The sequence below is a fragment of the Aquarana catesbeiana genome, linkage group LG08 (genome assembly GCF_042186555.1).
Source record: "Aquarana catesbeiana isolate 2022-GZ linkage group LG08, ASM4218655v1, whole genome shotgun sequence".
Classification (NCBI taxonomy): domain Eukaryota; kingdom Metazoa; phylum Chordata; class Amphibia; order Anura; family Ranidae; genus Aquarana; species Aquarana catesbeiana.
This window is the reverse complement of record NC_133331.1, coordinates 11,092,473-11,113,106: the sequence shown is the minus strand read 5'-3', so window position 1 is coordinate 11,113,106 and position 20,634 is coordinate 11,092,473. Positions and strand designations below refer to the sequence as shown.

Below are 20,634 nucleotides of genomic sequence, written 5' to 3'. Positions count from 1 at the left end.
TGCGGGGATGAGGGGCGGAGGGATCCTTCCCTGTGCGGGGATAAGAGGCGGAGGGATCCTTCCCTGTGCGGGGATGAGGGGCGGAGGGATCCTTCCCTGTGCGGGGATAAGAGGCGGAGGGATCCTTCCCTGTGCGGGGATAAGAGGCGGAGGGATCCTTCCCTGTGCGGGGATAAGGGGCGGAGGGATCCTTCCCTGTGCGGGGATAAGGGGCGGAGGGATCCTTCCCTGTGCGGGGATAAGGGGCGGAGGGATCCTTCCCTGTGCGGGGATGAGGGGCGGAGGGATCCTTCCCTGTGCGGGGATGAGGGGCGGAGGGATCCTTCCCTGTGCGGGGATGAGGGGCGGAGGGATCCTTCCCTGTGCGGGGATAAGGGGCGGAGGGATCCTTCCCTGTGCGGGGATAAGGGGCGGAGGGATCCTTCCCAATCACAGTGGGTGTTGGGAGGGGGGAGGGGTGTGCATCCTAACCCCAGAAGCGGGCAGTGTACCTGTACGGACTGCCCGTCTGCAGCACATTACGGGTGGGCGGTCCGCAAATGGTTAATTCCTCACTTGCTTTGTATTTTTTATTGATTTTTGTTGCTGGTCGGGTTTTCGATCGGTGTGACTTTATCTCCATCTCTGGTTTATTGAGGCAGAACAGCAGCTCATGTAAGTAAAGTATATGAGGAATGTGGAAGTGGATCCGGCGCTCTGTATGTAGATCGCAGTCCCGCGTTCGTTCTTTCCACTCGTTGAATCTTTAATCTCCTGTGTATGATGAGGGGGGCTGGGCTCGCCCTCCTCTCCCTGGAAGTATTATGTGCCGATCGGGATGGATATCCGTTATATTGGCCAAATCCCGAGACTGGCGAGGCTCTAGTTGCATTTTTTTTCCTTTCCTGGTTTATTTTAAAACCCCAAAAACAAACCTTTATTATATTGCAGCTTACCAATTCTTACATGTGACGGCTGCATTCGTTTTCCCTTTTTTTTTTTTTTTTTTAGGCTTTCTTCTATTTTCATCTGGTGATCCAGCCAGTAAGTCTGTTTTTCAAAAGCACAAACTCTCCAGAATGTATGATGAGACAAACTATTTACCACTGACAGGTTTGCTTACAATGATCAGCTTTTATTTCACCCCAAAAGGGAGAAAAAAATGTTTTCTGTAACTGATTATAAAATGTGAGCTGCAGCTTGGCTTCAGTTTGTTAGTGTATCTAAATCTGCTAGTCCATATAAAACTTCCCTCCCCACCCCCCAGACTGACAATACTGGGGGGGGGGGGGGGGGGGGGACTCTAATACAGGAGGTGTTACTGGCCAGATCACCAGGTGAAAGCAGAGGGGAAAAGCCAAAGAAAAGAAGACTAATGCGGCCCCAACATCTAATGATTGGTAAGCTGCAATATATGACATTTCTGGGTTTGGGTTTAGTACTTCTTTGACAGCAGCTGATTGGTTGCTTACACAGCCGCTCCTGGTTCTGTTTACACCCCCCCCCCCCCCCAACTATGACTTCAACTATCACCCCTCTGAGCAGCAGAAGGATTATTGGGGGGTTTCTGTTAATTGCTACAAGTTGTCACAATGTCTTCCAGTTAGTTGGAATAGTAAAACCTGGAGAAGGCGGAGATCAGCCGTGATCTGTTACATTCCACATGTTCTGGTCACCAGTTCTCAGTAATGGATCCATGAAGCTGCGTGCCAGAAAACACCCCCCAGATCCCACCCATACCAGATCCCACCCATACCAGATCCCACCCATACCAGATCCCACCCATACCAGATCCCACCCATACCCGATCCCACCCATACCCGATCCCACCCATACCCGATCCCACCCATACCCGATCCCACCCATACCCGATCCCACCCATACCCGATCCCACCCATACCCGATCCCACCCATACCCGATCCCACCCATACCCGATCCCACCCATACCCGATCCCACCCATACCCGATCCCACCCATACCAGATCCCACCCATACCAGATCCCACCCATACCAGATCCATTGCCCCAGATCCATCCATACCATATCCACCCACCCACCCCAGATCGATCCACCCACCCCAGATCCATCCATCCGCCCCAGATCCTTCCACCCCAGATCCATCCACCCCCCCCAGATCCATCCGCCCCAGATCCATCCGCCCCAGATCCATCCATCCGCCCATCCCATATCCATCCACCCCGGATCCATCCACCCCGGATCCATCCACCCACCCCAGATCCATCCACCCACCCCAGATCCATCCACCCACCCCATATCCACCCACCCCATATCCACCCGCCCCAGATCCACCCGCCCCAGATCCACCCGCCCCAGATCCATCCGCCCCAGATCCATCCATCCGCCCATCCCATATCCATCCGCCCATCCCATATCCATCCGCCCATCCCAGATCCATCCGCCCATCCCAGATCCATCCACCCCAGATCCATCCGCCCCAGATCCATCCATCCGCCCACCCCAGATCCATCCACCCCGGATCCATCCGCCCCAGATCCATCCATCCGCCCATCCCATATCCATCCGCCCCAGATCCATCCATCCACCCCAGATCCATCCATACCATATCCATCCGCCCCAGATCCATCCATCCGCCCATCCCAGATCCATCCGCCCCAGATCCATCCATCCGCCCATCCCATATCCATCCACCCCAGATCCATCCACCCCGGATCCATCCACCCACCCCAGATCCATCCGCCCCAGATCCATCCATCCGCCCATCCCATATCCATCCGCCCATCCCATATCCATCCGCCCATCCCATATCCATCCGCCCACCCCAGATCCATCCACCCCGGATCCATCCGCCCCAGATCCATCCATCCGCCCATCCCAGATCCATCCGCCCCAGATCCATCCGCCCCAGATCCATCCGCCCCAGATCCATCCGCCCCAGATCCATCCGCCCCAGATCCTTCCACCCCAGATCCATCCACCCCAGATCCATCCACCCATCCCATATCCATCGCCGCAGATCCATCCACCCCAGATCCACCCACCCACCCCAGATCCATCCATCCACCCCCCCCCCAGATCCATCCACCCCAGATCGATCCATCCACCCCAGATCCATCCACCCATCCCATATCCATCGCCGCAGATCCATCCACCCCAGATCCACCCACCCACCCCAGATCCATCCATCCACCCACCCCGGATCCATCCATCCACCCCGGATCCATCCATCCACCCCGGATCCATCCATCCACCCCAGATCCATCCATCCACCCCAGATCCATCCACCCCCCCCAGATCCATCCACCCCAGATCCATCCATCCACCCCAGATCCATCCCATATCCATCCATCCCATATCCATCCATCCCATATCCATCCATCCTATATCCATCCGCCCCAGATCCATCCATCCGCCCATCCCAGATCCATCCATCCGCCCATCCCAGATCCATCCATCCGCCCCAGATCCATCCATCCGCCCCAGATCCATCCATCCGCCCCAGATCCATCCATCCGCCCCAGATCCATCCGCCCCAGATCCATCCATCCGCCCATCCCATATCCATCCGCCCATCCCATATCCATCCGCCCATCCCATATCCATCCGCCCCAGATCCATCCATCCCAGATCCATCCACCCCGGATCCATCCGCCCCAGATCCATCCGCCCCAGATCCATCCGCCCCAGATCCATCCGCCCCAGATCCATCCGCCCATCCCATATCCATCCGCCCATCCCATATCCATCCGCCCATCCCAGATCCATCCGCCCCAGATCCATCCGCCCCAGATCCATCCGCCCCAGATCCATCCGCCCCAGATCCATCCACCCATCCCATATCCATCGCCGCAGATCCATCCGCCCCAGATCCATCCACCCACCCACCCCAGATCCATCCACCCACCCCGGATCCATCCATCCACCCACCCCAGATCCATCCACCCACCCCGGATCCACCCCCCCCAGATCCATTCATCCATCCCAGATCCATCCATCCCAGATCCATCCGCCCCAGATCCATCCGCCCCAGATCCATCCGCCCATCCCATATCCATCCGCCCATCCCATATCCATCCGCCCATCCCAGATCCATCCGCCCCAGATCCATCCGCCCCAGATCCATCCGCCCCAGATCCTTTCACCCCAGATCCATCCACCCATCCCATATCCATCGCCACAGATCCATCCGCCCCAGATCCATCCACCCACCCCGGATCCATCCATCCACCCACCCCAGATCCATCCACCCACCCCGGATCCACCCCCCCCAGATCCATTCATCCATCCCAGATCCATCCATCCCAGATCCATCCACCCCAGATCCATCCACCCACCCCGGATCCATCCATCCATCCGCCCCAGATCCATCCATCCACCCACCCCAGATCCATCCACCCACCCACCCCAGATCCATCCACCCACCCACCCCAGATCCATTCATCCACCCCAGATCCATTCATCCACCCCAGATCCATTCATCCACCCCAGATCCATCCATCCACCCCAGATCCATCCGCCCCAGATCCATCCATCCGCCCCAGATCCATCCATCCGCCCCAGATCCATCCATCCGCCCCAGATCCATCCATCCATCCACCCCAGATCCATCCATCCATCCACCCCAGATCCATCCATCCATCCACCCCATATCCATCCATCCACCCCATATCCATCCATCCACCCCAGATCCATCCACCCACCCCAGATCCATCCACCCACCCCAGATCGATCGATCCACCCCAGATCCATCCATCCACCCCAGATCCATCCATCCACCCCAGATCCATCCATCCACCCCAGATCCATCCCATATCCATCCATCCCATATCCATCCACCCCAGATCCATCCACCCCAGATCCACGCACCCATCCCAGATCCATAAAATGAGAGGTATTCCTGTGGTACCCAGTTGGAAAAAGAAAAGAAAGAGAAAGGCAAATAGGATGAAAGCTGTAAGGGACCTATGCGACTGGACAGCTGCACACACCAGAAAAGGGCCAGGCATGAACCCAAAATAAACAAAAATGTGAGGGGGAGGGGTGCTGCGCTAACCAGAAAAAACTGCTATAGATCTCCGTATGTGGTCACTTACTATGTGCTAATAGCCCATAACACATAGAATCGCATGGAGAGATAAAATCAGATATATCGCATGGTGAAATAAAATCGCATAGGTTGGTGTAAATTACTAAAAACCTAGTGAAATGTAAAAATATTGTAATGTTGTGATAATCCAAGGAAATGGTGTAAATAGCTTCATGTGAACAATAGAACATAAAAATATCTATAAACCATACAATACCTATAAAGCAAATAAATATTGTAATCAATGGTGCAAAAACATATATTAAAGTGCTAGTGCTCAGGTGACCTGAATATGGTTATTCAGACAGATAATTCCAAAGCATAAAATAAATAAATGAAAATAAAAATAAAATAAAATTCAATATAAATAAATACTGTGGTGAACAGTGGCCGAAATGATAATATGATGACCCAATAATAGTGATTTAAAGTGTTAGTATACAAAGGTAATAAATGACATGCCACTAATCCAGCAAATAAAGTGCAAAATGTCTTATGCCCCGTACACACGGTCGGACTTTGTTCGGACATTCCAACAACAATATCCTAGGATTTTTTCCGACGGATGTTGGCTCAAACTTGTCTTGCATACACACGGTCACACAAAGTTGTCGGAAAATCCGATCGTTCTGAACGTGGTGACGTAAAACACGTACGTCGGGACTATAAACGGGGCAGTGGCCAATAGCTTTCATCTCTTTATTTATTCTGAGCATGCGTGGCACTTTGTCCGTCGGATTTGTGTACACACGATCGGAATTTCCGGCAACGGATTTTGTTGTCGGAAAATTTTTATCTCCTGCTCTCCAACTTTGTGTGTCGGAAAATCCGATGGAAAATGTCCGATGGAGCCCACACACGGTCGGAATTTCCGACAACACGCTCCGATCAGACATTTTCCATCGGAAAATCCGACCGTGTGTACGGGGCATTATAAAGGTGCACAGAAAACCGTGCTAAAAAAAAAAACAGCAGTGGGGTGTTTGGGATGCAATTCACTCTGTGTCCTCTTCGTGCAACATACACTAGTGTGGGTAATGGCCCCTTACCTAGCGGTGCTAGGTCAACCGCAAAAAGAGTCGCTAAAACGCAGGGTCCTGAGCCTCAATCACGTCACTATGTCCACGCTTGCCGGCGTTAAGAGATCCTTATGGCAGCTGGATATGTATAGCTATAGTCCTAGCTGGGGTCCTAGCTCATCCTCCACATCTCAGATGTATATAACAACGGATATACAGGACAAAGATACCAGATAGTGAAGTATGTTTTGAACAGGGGGGGTCGCTTTTATTCAAAAACATAGGTAAAAAGTACTCACATTGAGCAGTATACAGATCAAAGCCTTTCTCCTACGAGCAGCGAGCTCGTAATGCTTCCAGCAGTAAGGACAAGCCTATTCCGTCCCTACGCGTGACGTCACCGATCACGTGACTTCTTCAGGGGATCCCCTGATCACTTTTATTGGGTCATCATATTATCATTTCGGCCACTGTTCACCACAGTATTTATTTATATTGAAATTTATTTTATTTTTATTTTCATTTATTTATTTTATGCTTTGGAATTATCTGTCTGAATAACCATATTCAGGTCACCTGAGCACTAGCACTTTAATATATGTTTTTGCACCATTGATTACAATATTTATTTGCTTTATAGGTATCGTATGGTTTATAGATATTTTTATGTTCTATTGTTCACATGAATCTATTTACACTATTTCCTTGGATTATCACAACATTACAATATTTTTACATTTCACCAGGTTTTTAGTAATTTACACCAACCTATGCGATTTTATTTCACCATGCGATATATCTGATTTTATCTCTCCATGCGATTCTATGTGCTATGGGCTATTAGCACATAGTAAGTGACCACATACGGAGATCTATAGCAGTTTTTTCTGGTTAGCGCAGCACCCCTCCCCCTCACATCCCAGATCCATGCACCCCAGATGCATCACACCAGCCCTCCCTGTAGTAGATAGAATGTTGTGAAGCGTTATGTGGAATATTTTAATCCGTGCAAATATCCGTATCTCCTTTCCATACACCGTAAAATGTAAACAGCATGTCGGGGTGTTGCCACCACTGAACACAACCAAAGCACTTTTATGGGGCCCGGGCCACACCGCATCAACATGCAATGCATGGGGTTGCAGAGTGGTAGTACAGCAATTATAGGGTTAAATCAGGCGATCATTGCCTATCACAAACTCTGAAAAGTGACCATAGAGCTCTGTGTGCGATGATCCACTTTTCTGAGGATCTGATGGGTATTGCTGAGTGTGACGAGGACATGAAAGGGGGGGAAGCGGTCTATGGTGACCGGTGTATAAAGGGCTGCTTGGGATTATCCACAGCTATGGTTGTCCATGCGTGTATTCCAATGGTCACCGTCCATGAAGAGAAGCTTTGTCTGGACTTCCCATAACTTGCCACCAACTCATCGGTCACAAGTCATTCCCTTCTGATACAATGTGTCTCTTCTCCGGCAGAACAGGAAGCTCTTCTTTTCTTTTTTGTGGTCCATTTCTAGTTCTCGTGCCGCTGCCAAATGAAATCTTCTGCATAATTTGTCATGATCATTTTATTTATCTGTCTTTTGACTCCAGAATCCCATAAAGCATTTCTGTACAGAGCAGCCATTAAGAATTGTAAGGCAGCAGTTTGGAATCGGGTACCAAAAGGACTCCCTGTGCCCCCCTCCCCGGTGATCTGCCAAAATCCTTGTGTAGTTATTGACTTTCCAAGATGACATGGGCTTCACCTTCTATAAGATTAGTGTGACCAGCAAGCTTTGTTCAAGCTTTAAAGTACTATTCAGCTCCAGTTTGTAAATGTTGAACTCGGATCCTAATGAGAGTGCTGATTGCCACTTTAAGTAAGCTGCTAGCAGGCTTCAGTGCTTCTTAAAGCTTGTCAATGAGTCATGGGGACATAGAAAGCTTAAAGCGGAGCTCTACCCCAAATGTGGAAGCTCTGTTTATCTGCTTTTTTTTTTAATAACTTAATTTGTAGATGGTAATATTTATATGGCACTTTAACATGGAACTGAGCGATGCAATACCTTCAGTTCAGTGGTCCAATGCGCAAACTCCCTCACTGGCATCTTCTCCCTGGTTTCTACCAGCTGCCAATCTTCGGCCATCTTTATTGGCCAGTGCATGATGGCCTCACCCCTGCGCTTTTGTGCGATGTTCTCACCCCTGCGCTTTTGTGCGGCGTCCTCTCCCCTGCGCTTTTGTGCGGCGTCCTCTCCCCTGCGCTTTTGTGCGCCGTCCTCTCCCCTGCGCTTTTGTGCGCCGTCCTCTCCCCTGCGCTTTTGTGCGGCGTCCTCTCCCCTGCGCTTTTGTGCGGCGTCCTCTCCCCTGCGCTTTTGTGCGGCGTCCTCACCCCTGCGCTTTTTTTGCGTCGGCCTCACCCCTGCGCTTTTTTTTTTGCGTCTGCCTCACCCCTGCGCTTTTGTGCGGCGAGAAAAAGTGAAAAAATAACTGCGCATCAAAGAAAATAATAATAATATGTGCTGCAGAGTCCTATGTGTGACACAAACACACAAACGTAAAATTAGAAAATGAATGACTTGCGCTTAAACAAACTACAATGTGTATAACTGAAAGGTATTCCCAACCTCATTGAAAACAAAAAATACAAAAAAGCATATAATAATATATGACAAAAACAGGTGCAAGATTGGAAAAGTGATCAAACCTCCCCTTAAGCAAATATGAAAAATATATATAATTATGTATCAAAACATTAGTGCAAAAAAAACTTAGACATGAAGAGCTGCAATATATGATGCAAGCAAATGAATAAATTAAAAATAATGAAAAAGAAGTCCATATACAAAAACACCCAAAAGTGATGTAACAATCCAAGGTTGTCCGATTGTATGAAATCCCAGGTGTATGGGTCCACCACCATAGATAAAGTGCCTGGCCGCTTACCAGAACCCCATGACCCCCCCCCGTTACAGAGCGTCTAAATGGGCTGTGAAATCCTGCTACTCCGGAACACCAGGGATATGGGATATGAACCATAGACCCCGGCATTGCAAGGACAGGGTTCTAACCACTCTGCCATCTTTTTTGTAAATGGCATGGCTGCTCTTTGTAATTGGGGATTCTTTGGTATGTAAAGTTTCTTCATAGAATGAGTGTGATAGAGATCCAGTGAGTTCTTCAAACATTGGAGAACTATACTCCCTATTACCGGTGGGATTATAGTCCCCCCCCACCCCCCACCCCCCCCCCGGGCTGTACGCTGTGTTATGTTAGAATTGATTTGCAGTAGATGAGTTCCTGTGAATAAATCTCTTCTCTCTCTTTACAGGAAGTCATCGCAGTGTTCAAACCAAAAACCGAGGAGCCTTACGGTCAGCTCAACCCCAAGTGGACGAAATGGTTGCAGAAGCTCTGCTGTCCGTGTTGCTTCGGCAGAGATTGCCTTGTCCTGAATCAGGGATATCTGTCGGAGGCCGGGGCCAGCCTGGTGGACCAAAAACTGGAGCTCAACATTGTTCCTCGTACGCGGGTAAGACCTCGGGTAGATCTCCGTACACAAATCCTAAGACAAGGAAGGGAATGGACATTAAAGCGGAGTTTCGCCCAATTTTTAGTTTATTAAAAGTCAATAGCAACAAAAAGTGTAGCTGCTGACTTTTATTAAACAGACACTTACCTGTCCCATGGTCCAGCGATGCGGGCGCCCAGAGCCTCGCTCCTCTCCTCTCCCCCTCCTCTCCGCGGTCTAACTGTGGGCACCCGGCCATGACGGCTTCACGGCCAGGCACACACTGCGCCTGTGCGAGTCGCGCTCTGCTATTGAATAGGCAAACTTCTGGGACCTGTGAGGTGTCCCAGAAGATATCTGGCAGGGAGGGGCCACCTGGGGCGAGAGGAGGAGTCACCTAGGTGGCCAAGAAGAGGAAGGAGGAAGTGGGACAGGAAGTTCCACTAAAAAAGAAGGTTCCCACCCCCCCCCACCCCCAAAAAAGTGACATGCCAAATGTGGGGGTGAGGAGTGCTTAAAGTTCCACTTTTGAGTAGAACTCCGCTTTAACGCTGATCTCCAGCTTGTAAGGAAGTTCAGAGAGTTTGTATTGACCAAGCCGGTCCAAATGAACTATTTACTTCACTCGATTTCCCCCCCATTAACACAATCGGTGTGGATGGGGGAATCCCTCCTGCTGCACTATTGTGTTCTGACAGTGGGAGTTTTCCCTGCAATGATTACTGCTGCTATAGCCAGCAAAACTCGACAGGCTGGTTGTACTGATCGATAGATCGACTTCAGTATAACCAGCCTGCCTATAGATCGGGGAGGGATGTAGCTCCTGTCCGGTTTCTTTTGCCCATTTATGTCCCAGTGGAGAGATTGCCCTTCACTTCCTGTCCCATAAGCCACAACAGGAAGTGGGAGGAAATCCCTCCAAAGTGAGGAATCCCTGGTTGTCCCCGTTGGATTCCCCCTCCTTTTTTTTCCAATTCTGGGGACAGCTCAAAAATTTGGGAATTTCCCTCTTACTGTCTTTCTTCCCCTCTTCTTCTATACACTATATCAGGTTTTTGAACTATTTGTGTATTCTTTGCAGAATATCTTTATTATAGGTAATGTTTTTTGCTGGCCCTTATATTTTTTTTTTTTTTTTTTTTTTTTCAGGTTGTATATCTATCCAGTGAAACATTCAACTACAGTGCCATCGATCGTGTAAAGTCCAGAGGGAAGAAACTGGCATTAGAAAAAGTGCCAAAAGTCGGTCAGCGATTTAACCGGATTGGATTGCCTCCCAAGGTAAGGTAGGAGAATCCGCCATCCAACCAGAACTCATGTGTGTCTTCTCACTCTCTGTGATTTATCACATTTTTGGGAAAACTATGAACCTTCAGTAGTTGGTGCTGCAGAGAATTACGCGGCGAATCTAAATGTCTGCTGTGGGTCACAGGACTGGACTTTAACTTTTGCTCTCCTGTGAGCCTGAACAGGCCGATGGTGATCTATAGCCCGCTATCAGCCGTCCAAGTCTCTGAAAGAATCCCGACCAATATTGTCAGGATCTGCCCAGGCCACATGATTGATAGCGGACGCCACCTTTTTCCTGGCTTTCTATTGAGCGTTGGAGGAACAGAGCAGGGATCAGTGACTGACAGTCTTTACTCTCTGCTCTAAGCAGACTGAGAACTAAATGATCAGTGGTCATGTAATCTCCTAGTTCTCGGTCTTATAGATGACGTGGGACAGCATAGAGGTTTATTTTCTGTGCCCGTTCGGTGGTGCGGTGCGTCGCTCTGACACACCGCATCTCCAATCTTGGTTAAGAGCCTATGACGTAGACTCTTTACCATGTGATCAGCTGTGTCCAATCACTGCTGGTCACATCATAACCAGGAAGTGCCGTTTATCGGCTTTTCCTGTATTTGAGCTGACAGGAGGCGGGTAGAAGAAAGCCGGCCAGTGGCCCTCCTAACGGGGTTGGGGGGGGGGGGGGGGGTGTCTGCGCTGATAATCAGCGAATTGATTATCCATGCAGTCCCACCCGATGCCAATCAGTGCCCATAAGAGATGCCAATCAGTGCCCATCAGTAATGCCTGTCAGTGCCACCCATCAGTGCTGCATACGAGTGCCGCCCATTAGTGAAAGAGAAAACTTACCGTTATATACTCAAGCATAAGCCGAGGCACCTAATTTTACCACAAAAAACTGGGAACTTATTGACTCGAGTATAAGCATAGGGTGAGAAATGCGCAGCTACTGGTAGATTTTCAGGATGCGGTGCGGCACAGACAACACAGAGGCTGCCGGCGTCACTGTGCATATCATTGTAACCTCACTGTACCCGTCACCGCAGCCTCTCCATGCCCATCATTGCAGCCTCTCCTCACCGTGCCCATCATTGCAGCCTTACCGTGCCCGTCATTGCAGCCTTACCGTGCCCGTCATTGCCGCCTTACCATGCCCGTCATTGCCGCCTTACCGTGCCCGTCATTGCCGCCTTACCGTGCCCGTCATTGCCGCCTTACCGTGCCCGTCATTGCCGCCTTACCGTGCCCGTCATTGCCGCCTTACCGTGCCCGTCATTGCCGCCTTACCATGCCCGTCATTGCAGCCTTACCGTGCCCGTCATTGCCGCCTTACCGTGCCCGTCATTGCCGCCTTACCATGCCCGTCATTGCCGCCTCATTGCGCCAGTCATTGCCGCCTCATTGCGCCCATCATTGCCGCCTCATTGCGCCCGTCATTGCCGCCTCATTGCGCCCGTCATTGCCGCCTCATTGCGCCCGTCATTGCCGCCTGTGCCCATTCATGCAGTCTCAGCAGTCAGTACCTGGATTGCACAGCGGGCATCTCCCGCTGTGTCTTGGAGCTCAGTCTGAAATGTTCGGCCGCGCTGTGACAAGTCCCGCCCTCCTCCTAGACCAGTTCGTGTGTTCTGTCTATCACAGGAGCTGGTCTAGGAGGAGGGCGGGACTTTTGTCACAGCGCGGCCGAACATTTCAGACTGAGCTCCGAGACACAATGGTCTGCCGCTGTGTAAGGGAGGGAGAGAGGGGAGCTCTGCAGCCAGAGTTCAAAACGGCCCCAGGACAAGCAGCCTAATGCCCGGTATCCCTGCCCTCACTCGAGTAAAAGCTGAGGGGGGGGGGGGTTCAGCATAAAAAATGTTCTGAAATACTCGGCTTATACGCGAGTATATATGGTATTTTATGTACAAAATGTTTTAACCGAAACAAAGAATAACTTTTTTTTTTTTTCTAAATTTTCGGTCTTTTTTTCATTTGTTTAGCAAAAAATAAAAACCCAGCAGTGATTAAATACCATCAAAAGAAAGCTCTATTTGCAGGACGTTAGGAAAAGCATCGTTGGGGCAGTTTGGGAGCGCTGTATTTAGCGCTCCCAAAACGCCCTGCGTAAATGGGCAGCGTTTCCAAAGCTCCTGAAAAGCACTTCGGAAAGTGTCACAACACGGGCGTCTTTAACCCCTTCTTTGAGGTTAAAAGCGCCCCGCTAGCGGCCGAAAAGCGCCACTCACCCGGTTCCCGACCAGCCGTCGCAGTTGTACTACGCCATTCGATCGCGGGAACCCAGGAGCAATGCAACCGACGGCAACGGCGTCACTACACAGAGAGAGCGAAGAACCGAATTTGATCCTCCCTCTCTGTGACCCCCACCAGAAACCAGAAGAGACGAGGATCCTGGCTCTCTGTTTACCTGGCCGTGGAAAGCAGCCAATCGGACCAATCGGTGTGTAATTAGACCCCAGATCTCTCCATAAAGAGGACCTGTCGCGGCCCATGCTGTCGCATGTCTATCATCATGTTGTGATAGACATGAGGAACATGCAACTAGTGCATTAGGAGCCGCCCCCTTGGACTTTTTAGGCAGAAAAAAAGTATAAAGGTATAGAAATATATAAAAGGCAACAACTGTATGTGCCACTTTTATTTAGATACAAAATAATAGGTATTGCCAACAGACAGCAATCATTTAAAAGTTTTTTACAGGAAAGAATTCATCATGTTGTAATAGCAATAAAGTTAATATAAAGAGAAAAAAAAAAATTAAAGAGACTGTGTAAAAAAAAAAATAAAAATAAAAGTTTTTAGATGAAATAATAATTATAAAAAAATAATTATAAAAAGGTGCACCCCGCCCCCCACCTCTGTGCTTATACGCATATGCAAGTCCTGCATGCGTATGTAAACGGTGATGCTCTGGATCAACTGTGGGTATGGGATTGTAAAAAAAAAAAAAAAAAATCTTTTTTGTTTTCCCCTTTTGTATTGGTTGTACTAAATGGTCTATTGTGTCTTTTTTTTCTTTTTTTTTTTTTTCAACCGGACTAACTATGTATGTGACCGCACCACACGTGAGGTATCGTTGCAAACGTCCGAGCGAGAGCGATAATTGTACCCCCCCCCCCCCCAGACTTCCTGTGTAACTCCAACTTGTAAAGACGTTTTAAAGCGTCCCCTATGGAGAATTTTAAGTATCGTTGTTTTTCGCCATTGCACGAAAGTGCGCAATTTTAAAGCCTGACGTGATAAGATATCGATTTACTCGGCATAATAACTTTTACGTTTCGCCCAAAAAATTGGGTATTTTTTTGTGTGCAACAAAATTAGTTGGTGTATTTTTTCCCAAATTGCGTTAGAAAAACCCGCTGTGCAAATACACAGCGTAGGGTAGGGGTCGGAAGCCCGCGGGGCCTGCACCCGGCCCACCACCGCTAGATGTCCGACCCACCAGTGCCTGTGATTTAATTCCCGAGCACCCGTCCCACGGACATGTCTGCCGCTGTCCAATGAGCAGCCAGTATCACAGAGCGGGAACCGCTGGAGTTACCTTCTTTCATTACACAGCAGGTGATTGGTTGCCGGGCGATCCTAGCAACCAATCGCCAGCCTGTTAATGGTGAAGAGTTAACTCCAGTGGTTCCCGGCCTCCCATCCAGCCCTGTGATAGCGATCTCTGCTCTGCTCGCTGTACACCTGTGTAAGGTAGGAGATTTCTACCTACACAGTGTGGGGTGGAGGGGTACAGAGGACACCATGGGGGGGGGGGGGCAGGGGACAGGGGTAAACTATGGGGGTAAAGAGGACACTACAGTGGGAGGGGTGCAGGTGACAGTGGACACTGCTTTGGGGGCACAGGAAACTTTCTGTGGGGGGATCACCTGTGATGTATTTCAGTTATCTTGAAAACCTGTTAGTGAGTTGAGAACCGCTGTGCTCTTTCCACTCCAACCTGACTGTCCCTGGCCCCGCCCCTTTTCATTTATTGGATTTCACTTCTTTCAATCACGGAGGCGCCTCTTCACATGTGGGCATTATCTATGCAAATACAGCCTGCCTGGGAACTCCCACTTCTCCAGACTGACGCCTGCTCGGAAGGCATTGTGATATTTGCATAACCCCTCCCAAGAGCCGGCCCACCATGAGATTGCTGGCCACACTGGGGGCGGGGACGGAGGTGATTGGAATTTGCGCTCTCTCAAGTTTTGTGGAATTTGATGCAACTCCATTAAAAAAAAAAAAAAACAATGTGAAGCGATGTGGAAATAATGGCTGCTAAGGATTTGTGGACTATTTGTTTCTCTTGGTGTGTGACTTCTCCTCACTCATGTCTGATTCTAGGTGGGCTCCTTCCAGTTGTTTGTTAAAGGCTATAAGGATGCAGATTATTGGCTGCGGAGGTTTGAGACCGAACCCCTTCCCGAGAACACCAACCGGCAGCTCCAGTTACAGTTTGAGAGGCTGGTGGTTCTGGACTACATTATCCGGAATACAGGTAACTCTGACCATTACATAAATGTATTGGGGCTCATTTCCACTCAGAAACCCCCAGCTCTGCTGATCCCCCGCTTGGTAGTAACCCCCAGCCCTGCTGATCCCCGGCTTGGTAGTAACCCCCAGCTCTGCTGATCCCCCGCTTAGTAGTAACTCCCCAGCTCTGCTGATCCCCCCCCCGCTTGGTAGTAACTCCCCAGCCCTGATGATCCCGCCCCCCCGCTTGGTATTAACCCCCAGCCCTACTGATTCCCCGCTTGGTAGTAACCCCCAGCTCTGCTGATCCCCCGCTTAGTAGTAACTCCCCAGCTCTGCTGATCCTCCCCCCCCCCCCCCCCCCGCTTGGTAGTAACTCCCCAGCCCTGATGATCCCGCCCCCCCGCTTGGTATTAACCCCCAGCCCTACTGATTCCCCGCTTGGTAGTAACCCCCAGCTCTGCTGATCCCCCGCTTAGTAGTAACTCCCCAGCTCTGCTGATCCCCCCCCCCCCCCGCTTGGTAGTAACTCCCCAGCCCTGATGATCCCGCCCCCCCGCTTGGTATTAACCCCCAGCCCTACTGATTCCCCGCTTGGTAGTAACCCCCAACTCTGCTAATCCCCCCAGCTTGGTAGTAACCCCCAACTCTAATCCCCCAGCTTGGTAGTAACCCCCAACTCTGCTGATCCCCGGCTTGGTAGTAACCCCCAACTCTAATCCCACAGCTTGGTAGTAACCCCCAGCCACGCTCATCCCCCGCTTGGTAGTAACCCCCAACTCTGCTGATCCCCCCTCTTGGTAGTAACCCCCAAGCTCTGCTAATCCCCGCTTGGTAGTAACCCCCAACTCTAATCCCACAGCTTGGTAGTAACCCCCAGCCACGCTGATCCCCCGCTTGGTAGTAACCCCCAACTCTGCTAATCCCCCGCTTGGTAGTAACTCCCCAGCTCTGCTGATCCCCCCTCTTGGTAGTAACCCCCAAGCTCTGCTAATCCCTGCTTAGTAGTAACCCCCAGCTCTGCCGATCCCCCGGTTGATAGTAAGAGCCCTTTCACACTGCGGCCTAGTTGGCACTAAAGCGCCGCTTGTTTTAGCTGCGTTTTAGCGCTGTTCGGCCGCTAGCGGGACGCTTTTAACCCCAAAGATGGGGTTAAAAGCACCCATGTTGTTGCGCTTCCGAAGCGCTTTTCAGGCGCTTTGGAAGCACTGCCCATTCATTTCAATGGGCAGGGCTTTTGGGAGCGCTAAATACATCGCTTCCAAACCGCCCCAAAGATGCTGCTTGCAGGACTTTTCCTAACATCCCGCAAGCGCACCGCCCCCCAGTGTGAAAAGTCACACTGAAATGAATGCGAGGCGGTTTTCACGCTAAAATGCCTGAAAACCGCCTCCCATTTATTGATCCCTCGCTTGGTAGTAACCCCCAGCAAGTGCACTTTCATTGGACAGTTGGTGAAGCAAAGCCATTAAGGTGGGGAATGTCAGGTCCCAGCACCATGGTGAAAGTAAATCGGAGGGGGGCACAGAGGAAGCTGGTTCAGATAATGAGGGCATTAGCAGCATTGTGGTGTCTGTTCTTTAGGCTTTTAATTTTAAACCAAATCTGTTATCTATGAAAGCTAAACGCCAGTCACATATAGTATATGAGCTTCGGGAGGGGCCCAGTTGGCTCCACCCACTACAGGCTGCCTGGAGGGGGCGGAGACCAGACCAGTCACCCAGCACAAGGAGAGAGAGAGCAGAGGGAGGGGCCCAGCAGCTCCACCCAGGAGGGGAGAAAACTACAGGAGGGGGCGGAGACTAGACTAGTCATAATGCACAAGGAGGGAGAGCAGAGCTGTGGGAAAAGTACAGGAGGGGGCGGAGACCAGACCAGTCACCCAGCACAAAGAGAGAGCAGAGCTGTTGGAGGGGCCCAGTAACTGCATCCAGGAGGAAATAAAAAAACTACAGGAGTGGGTGGAGACTAGACCAGTCATCCTGCACAAGGAGAGAGAGCAGAGGGAGGGGCCCAGCAGCTCCAACCAGGAGGGGAGAAAACTACAGGAGGGGGCGGAGACCAGACTAGTCATAATGCACAAGGAGGGAGAGCAGAGCTGTGGGAAAAGTACAGGAGGGGGTGGAGACTAGACCTGTCATCCTGCACAAGGAGAGGGGGCAGCATTGAGCGGTCTTTATTACAGGAAGTGTCACACTGGATTACTGCACAGATCTGGAGGAAATGCACAAAGCTCACAGAGATTCAGGAAGAAGACACATAATGAATGGATTTAGATTGTGTTAACATATATCCTGGAGTGCAGCTTTTAATTTTTAAAAGTGTCTACTGGCTCCTGGTCACTGAATTCTGTATGCACTGTGTGGGTATAATGTCTAATCGGTATTAATAATTTTTTTTTCTTTTGTATTTTAGACTTTTATTTTAGTCATTAATCTTTTTATTGGTGTTTTTTCCATAGACAGAGGGAACGATAACTGGCTGATAAAGTATGACTATCCGATGGAGAATGCAGCCAATCGGGTCAGTATGGGTGAATGATCAGTTACTTGTGTCTGGAGAGGTGTCGGAGTTCTGTTGAAGACTATTGTTGTATTGTTCTGTAGGACTCGGACTGGGTTTTGGTACGAGAACCGATCATCAAGATTGCTGCTATAGACAATGGTCTGGCCTTCCCTTTAAAGCATCCAGATTCCTGGAGAGCATGTGAGTTTGTATCTCTTGTCCACTAATAATATACTAAACTGACAGATGATAAGAATAACATAATCCTATGAGTTCAGATTTGTATAATTTATTAGATATTTATGAAAGTTTGCATATAAATATTTATTTTCATATTTAGCCTGCAGGTGGAGCTGTAGTGCCTTTATCTCAGTTTAGAGTTATTGCAAATCCGTTACATTTTTTAATAACTAACGTGTTATACTTACCAGCTCTGGATTGAGATCAGATAAGTCCCCACCTCCATCATTAAGCTGCCTTCCCTCTCCACCTTCATCAATGAGCCGCCTTCCCTCTCCACCTTCATCAATGAGCCGCCTTCCCTCCCCACCTTCATCAATGAGCCGCCTTCCCTCTCCACCTTCATCAATGAGCCGCCTTCCTTCTCCACCTTCATCAATGAGCCGCCTTCCCTCTCCACCTTCATCAATGAGCCGCCTTCCCTCCCCACCTTCATCAATGAGCCGCCTTCCCTCTCCACCTTCATCAATGAGCCGCCTTCCCTCTCCACCTTCATCAATGAGCCGCCTTCCCTCTCCACCTTCATCAATGAGCCGCCTTCCCTCTCCACCTTCATCAATGAGCCGCCTTCCCTCTCCACCTTCATCAATGAGCCGCCTTCCCTCTCCACCTTCATCAATGAGCCGCCTTCCCTCTCCACCTTCATCAATGAGCCGCCTTCCCTCTCCACCTTCATCAATGAGCCGCCTTCCCTCTCCACCTTCATCAATGAGCCGCCTTCCCTCTCCACCTTCATCAATGAGCCGCCTTCCCTCTCCACCTTCATCAATGAGCCGCCTTCCCTCTCCACCTTCATCAATGAGCCGCCTTCCCTCTCCACCTTCATCAATGAGCCGCCTTCCCTCTCCACCTTCATCAATGAGCCGCCTTCCCTCTCCACCTTCATCAATGAGCCGCCTTCCCTCTCCACCTTCATCAATGAGCCGCCTTCCCTCTCCACCTTCATCAATGAGCCGCCTTCCCTCTCCACCTTCATCAATGAGCCGCCTTCCCTCTCCACCTTCATCAATGAGCCGCCTTCCCTCTCCACCTTCATCAATGAGCCGCCTTCCCTCTCCACCTTCATCAATGAGCCGCCTTCCCTCTCCACCTTCATCAATGAGCCGCCTTCCCTCTCCACCTTCATCAATGAGCCGCCTTCCCTCTCCACCTTCATCAATGAGCCGCCTTCCCTCTCCACCTTCATCAATGAGCCGCCTTCCCTCTCCACCTTCATCAATGAGCCGCCTTCCCTCTCCACCTTCATCAATGAGCCGCCTTCCCTCTCCACCTTCATCAATGAGCCGCCTTCCCTCTCCACCTTCATCAATGAGCCGCCTTCCCTCTCCACCTTCATCAATGAGCCGCCTTCCCTCTCCACCTTCATCAATGAGCCGCCTTCCCTCTCCACCTTCATCAATGAGCCGCCTTCCCTCTCCACCTTCATCAATGAGCCGCCTTCCCTCTCCACCTTCATCAATGAGCCGCCTTCCCTCTCCACCTTCATCAATGAGCCGCCTTCCCTCTCCACCTTCATCAATGAGCCGCCTTCCCTCTCCACCTTCATCAATGAGCCGCCTTCCCTCTCCACCTTCATCAATGAGCCGCCTTCCCTCTCCACCTTCATCAATGAGCCGCCTTCCCTCTCCACCTTCATCAATGAGCCGCCTTCCCTCTCCACCTTCATCAATGAGCCGCCTTCCCTCTCCACCTTCATCAATGAGCCGCCTTCCCTCTCCACCTTCATCAATGAGCCGCCTTCCCTCTCCACCTTCATCAATGAGCCGCCTTCCCTCTCCACCTTCATCAATGAGCCGCCTTCCCTCTCCACCTTCATCAATGAGCCGCCTTCCCTCCCCACCTCCATCAATGATCCTTGGCTGCCCATGACCCTGCCACCAGTTCTCCTTCCTTGGACCATTTTTGGTTGGTGCTGACCAATGCAGACCGGGAACAGCCCACAATAGCTGCAGTTTTGGAGTTGCTCTGACCCAGACGTCTTGACATTACAATTTGTCTCTCCCTTCTTTTCTTTTCTTTTTTCTTTTTTTTTTTACAGATCCGTTTTACTGGGCCTGGTTATCACAAGCCAAAGTCCCGTTCTCCCAGGAGATCAAAGAACTAATTCTGCCCAAAATTTCAGACCCCAATTTTGTCAAAGACTTAGAGGAAGATCTTTATGAGCTGTTTAAGGTACTGCTATCTAAACTGTGTCTACAGGTAAAGTCAAATTATTATTATTATTATACAGGATTTATTTAGCGCCATCAGTTTGTGCAGAGCTTTACAGCGTGAGGGCAGGCAGTGCAGTTACAATTCAACACAGGAGGAATCGAAGGGCCCGACTCCTATTGTTGTCTATATAGAAGCTCAGAAAACCCCACAGGCATGAACAAAGAAATATGTCATAATGTGTGGTGGGGAAGGGGATATTTTAATAGACAAAACCAGATTTGTTGCCCAGTAATCCCACTGAGATGCACTAACACAGGTCCCAGTACACCCCCAAACCCTCCCACCCCCAGTGCCTGAAACATGTTACACTAGAGTCTGATTGTGCAGCTGTGTGTAAACACCTAGTACACACTGGCCAATTG

The 20,634-nt window shown here is 50.3% G+C and overlaps 1 protein-coding gene across 1 annotated transcript in view; it reads left to right on the top strand.

Moving 5' to 3' along the window:
- The window catches only part of PI4K2A (phosphatidylinositol 4-kinase type 2 alpha), a 40,802-nt gene that overhangs the window by 11,892 nt on the left and 8,276 nt on the right, over positions 1–20,634 (top strand). Inside the window, 6 exon segments of the mRNA XM_073595511.1 lie at positions 9,383–9,583; positions 10,712–10,843; positions 15,185–15,338; positions 17,775–17,836; positions 17,920–18,019; positions 20,097–20,230. Of these exon segments, the coding sequence (XP_073451612.1) occupies positions 9,383–9,583; positions 10,712–10,843; positions 15,185–15,338; positions 17,775–17,836; positions 17,920–18,019; positions 20,097–20,230 (783 nt within the window).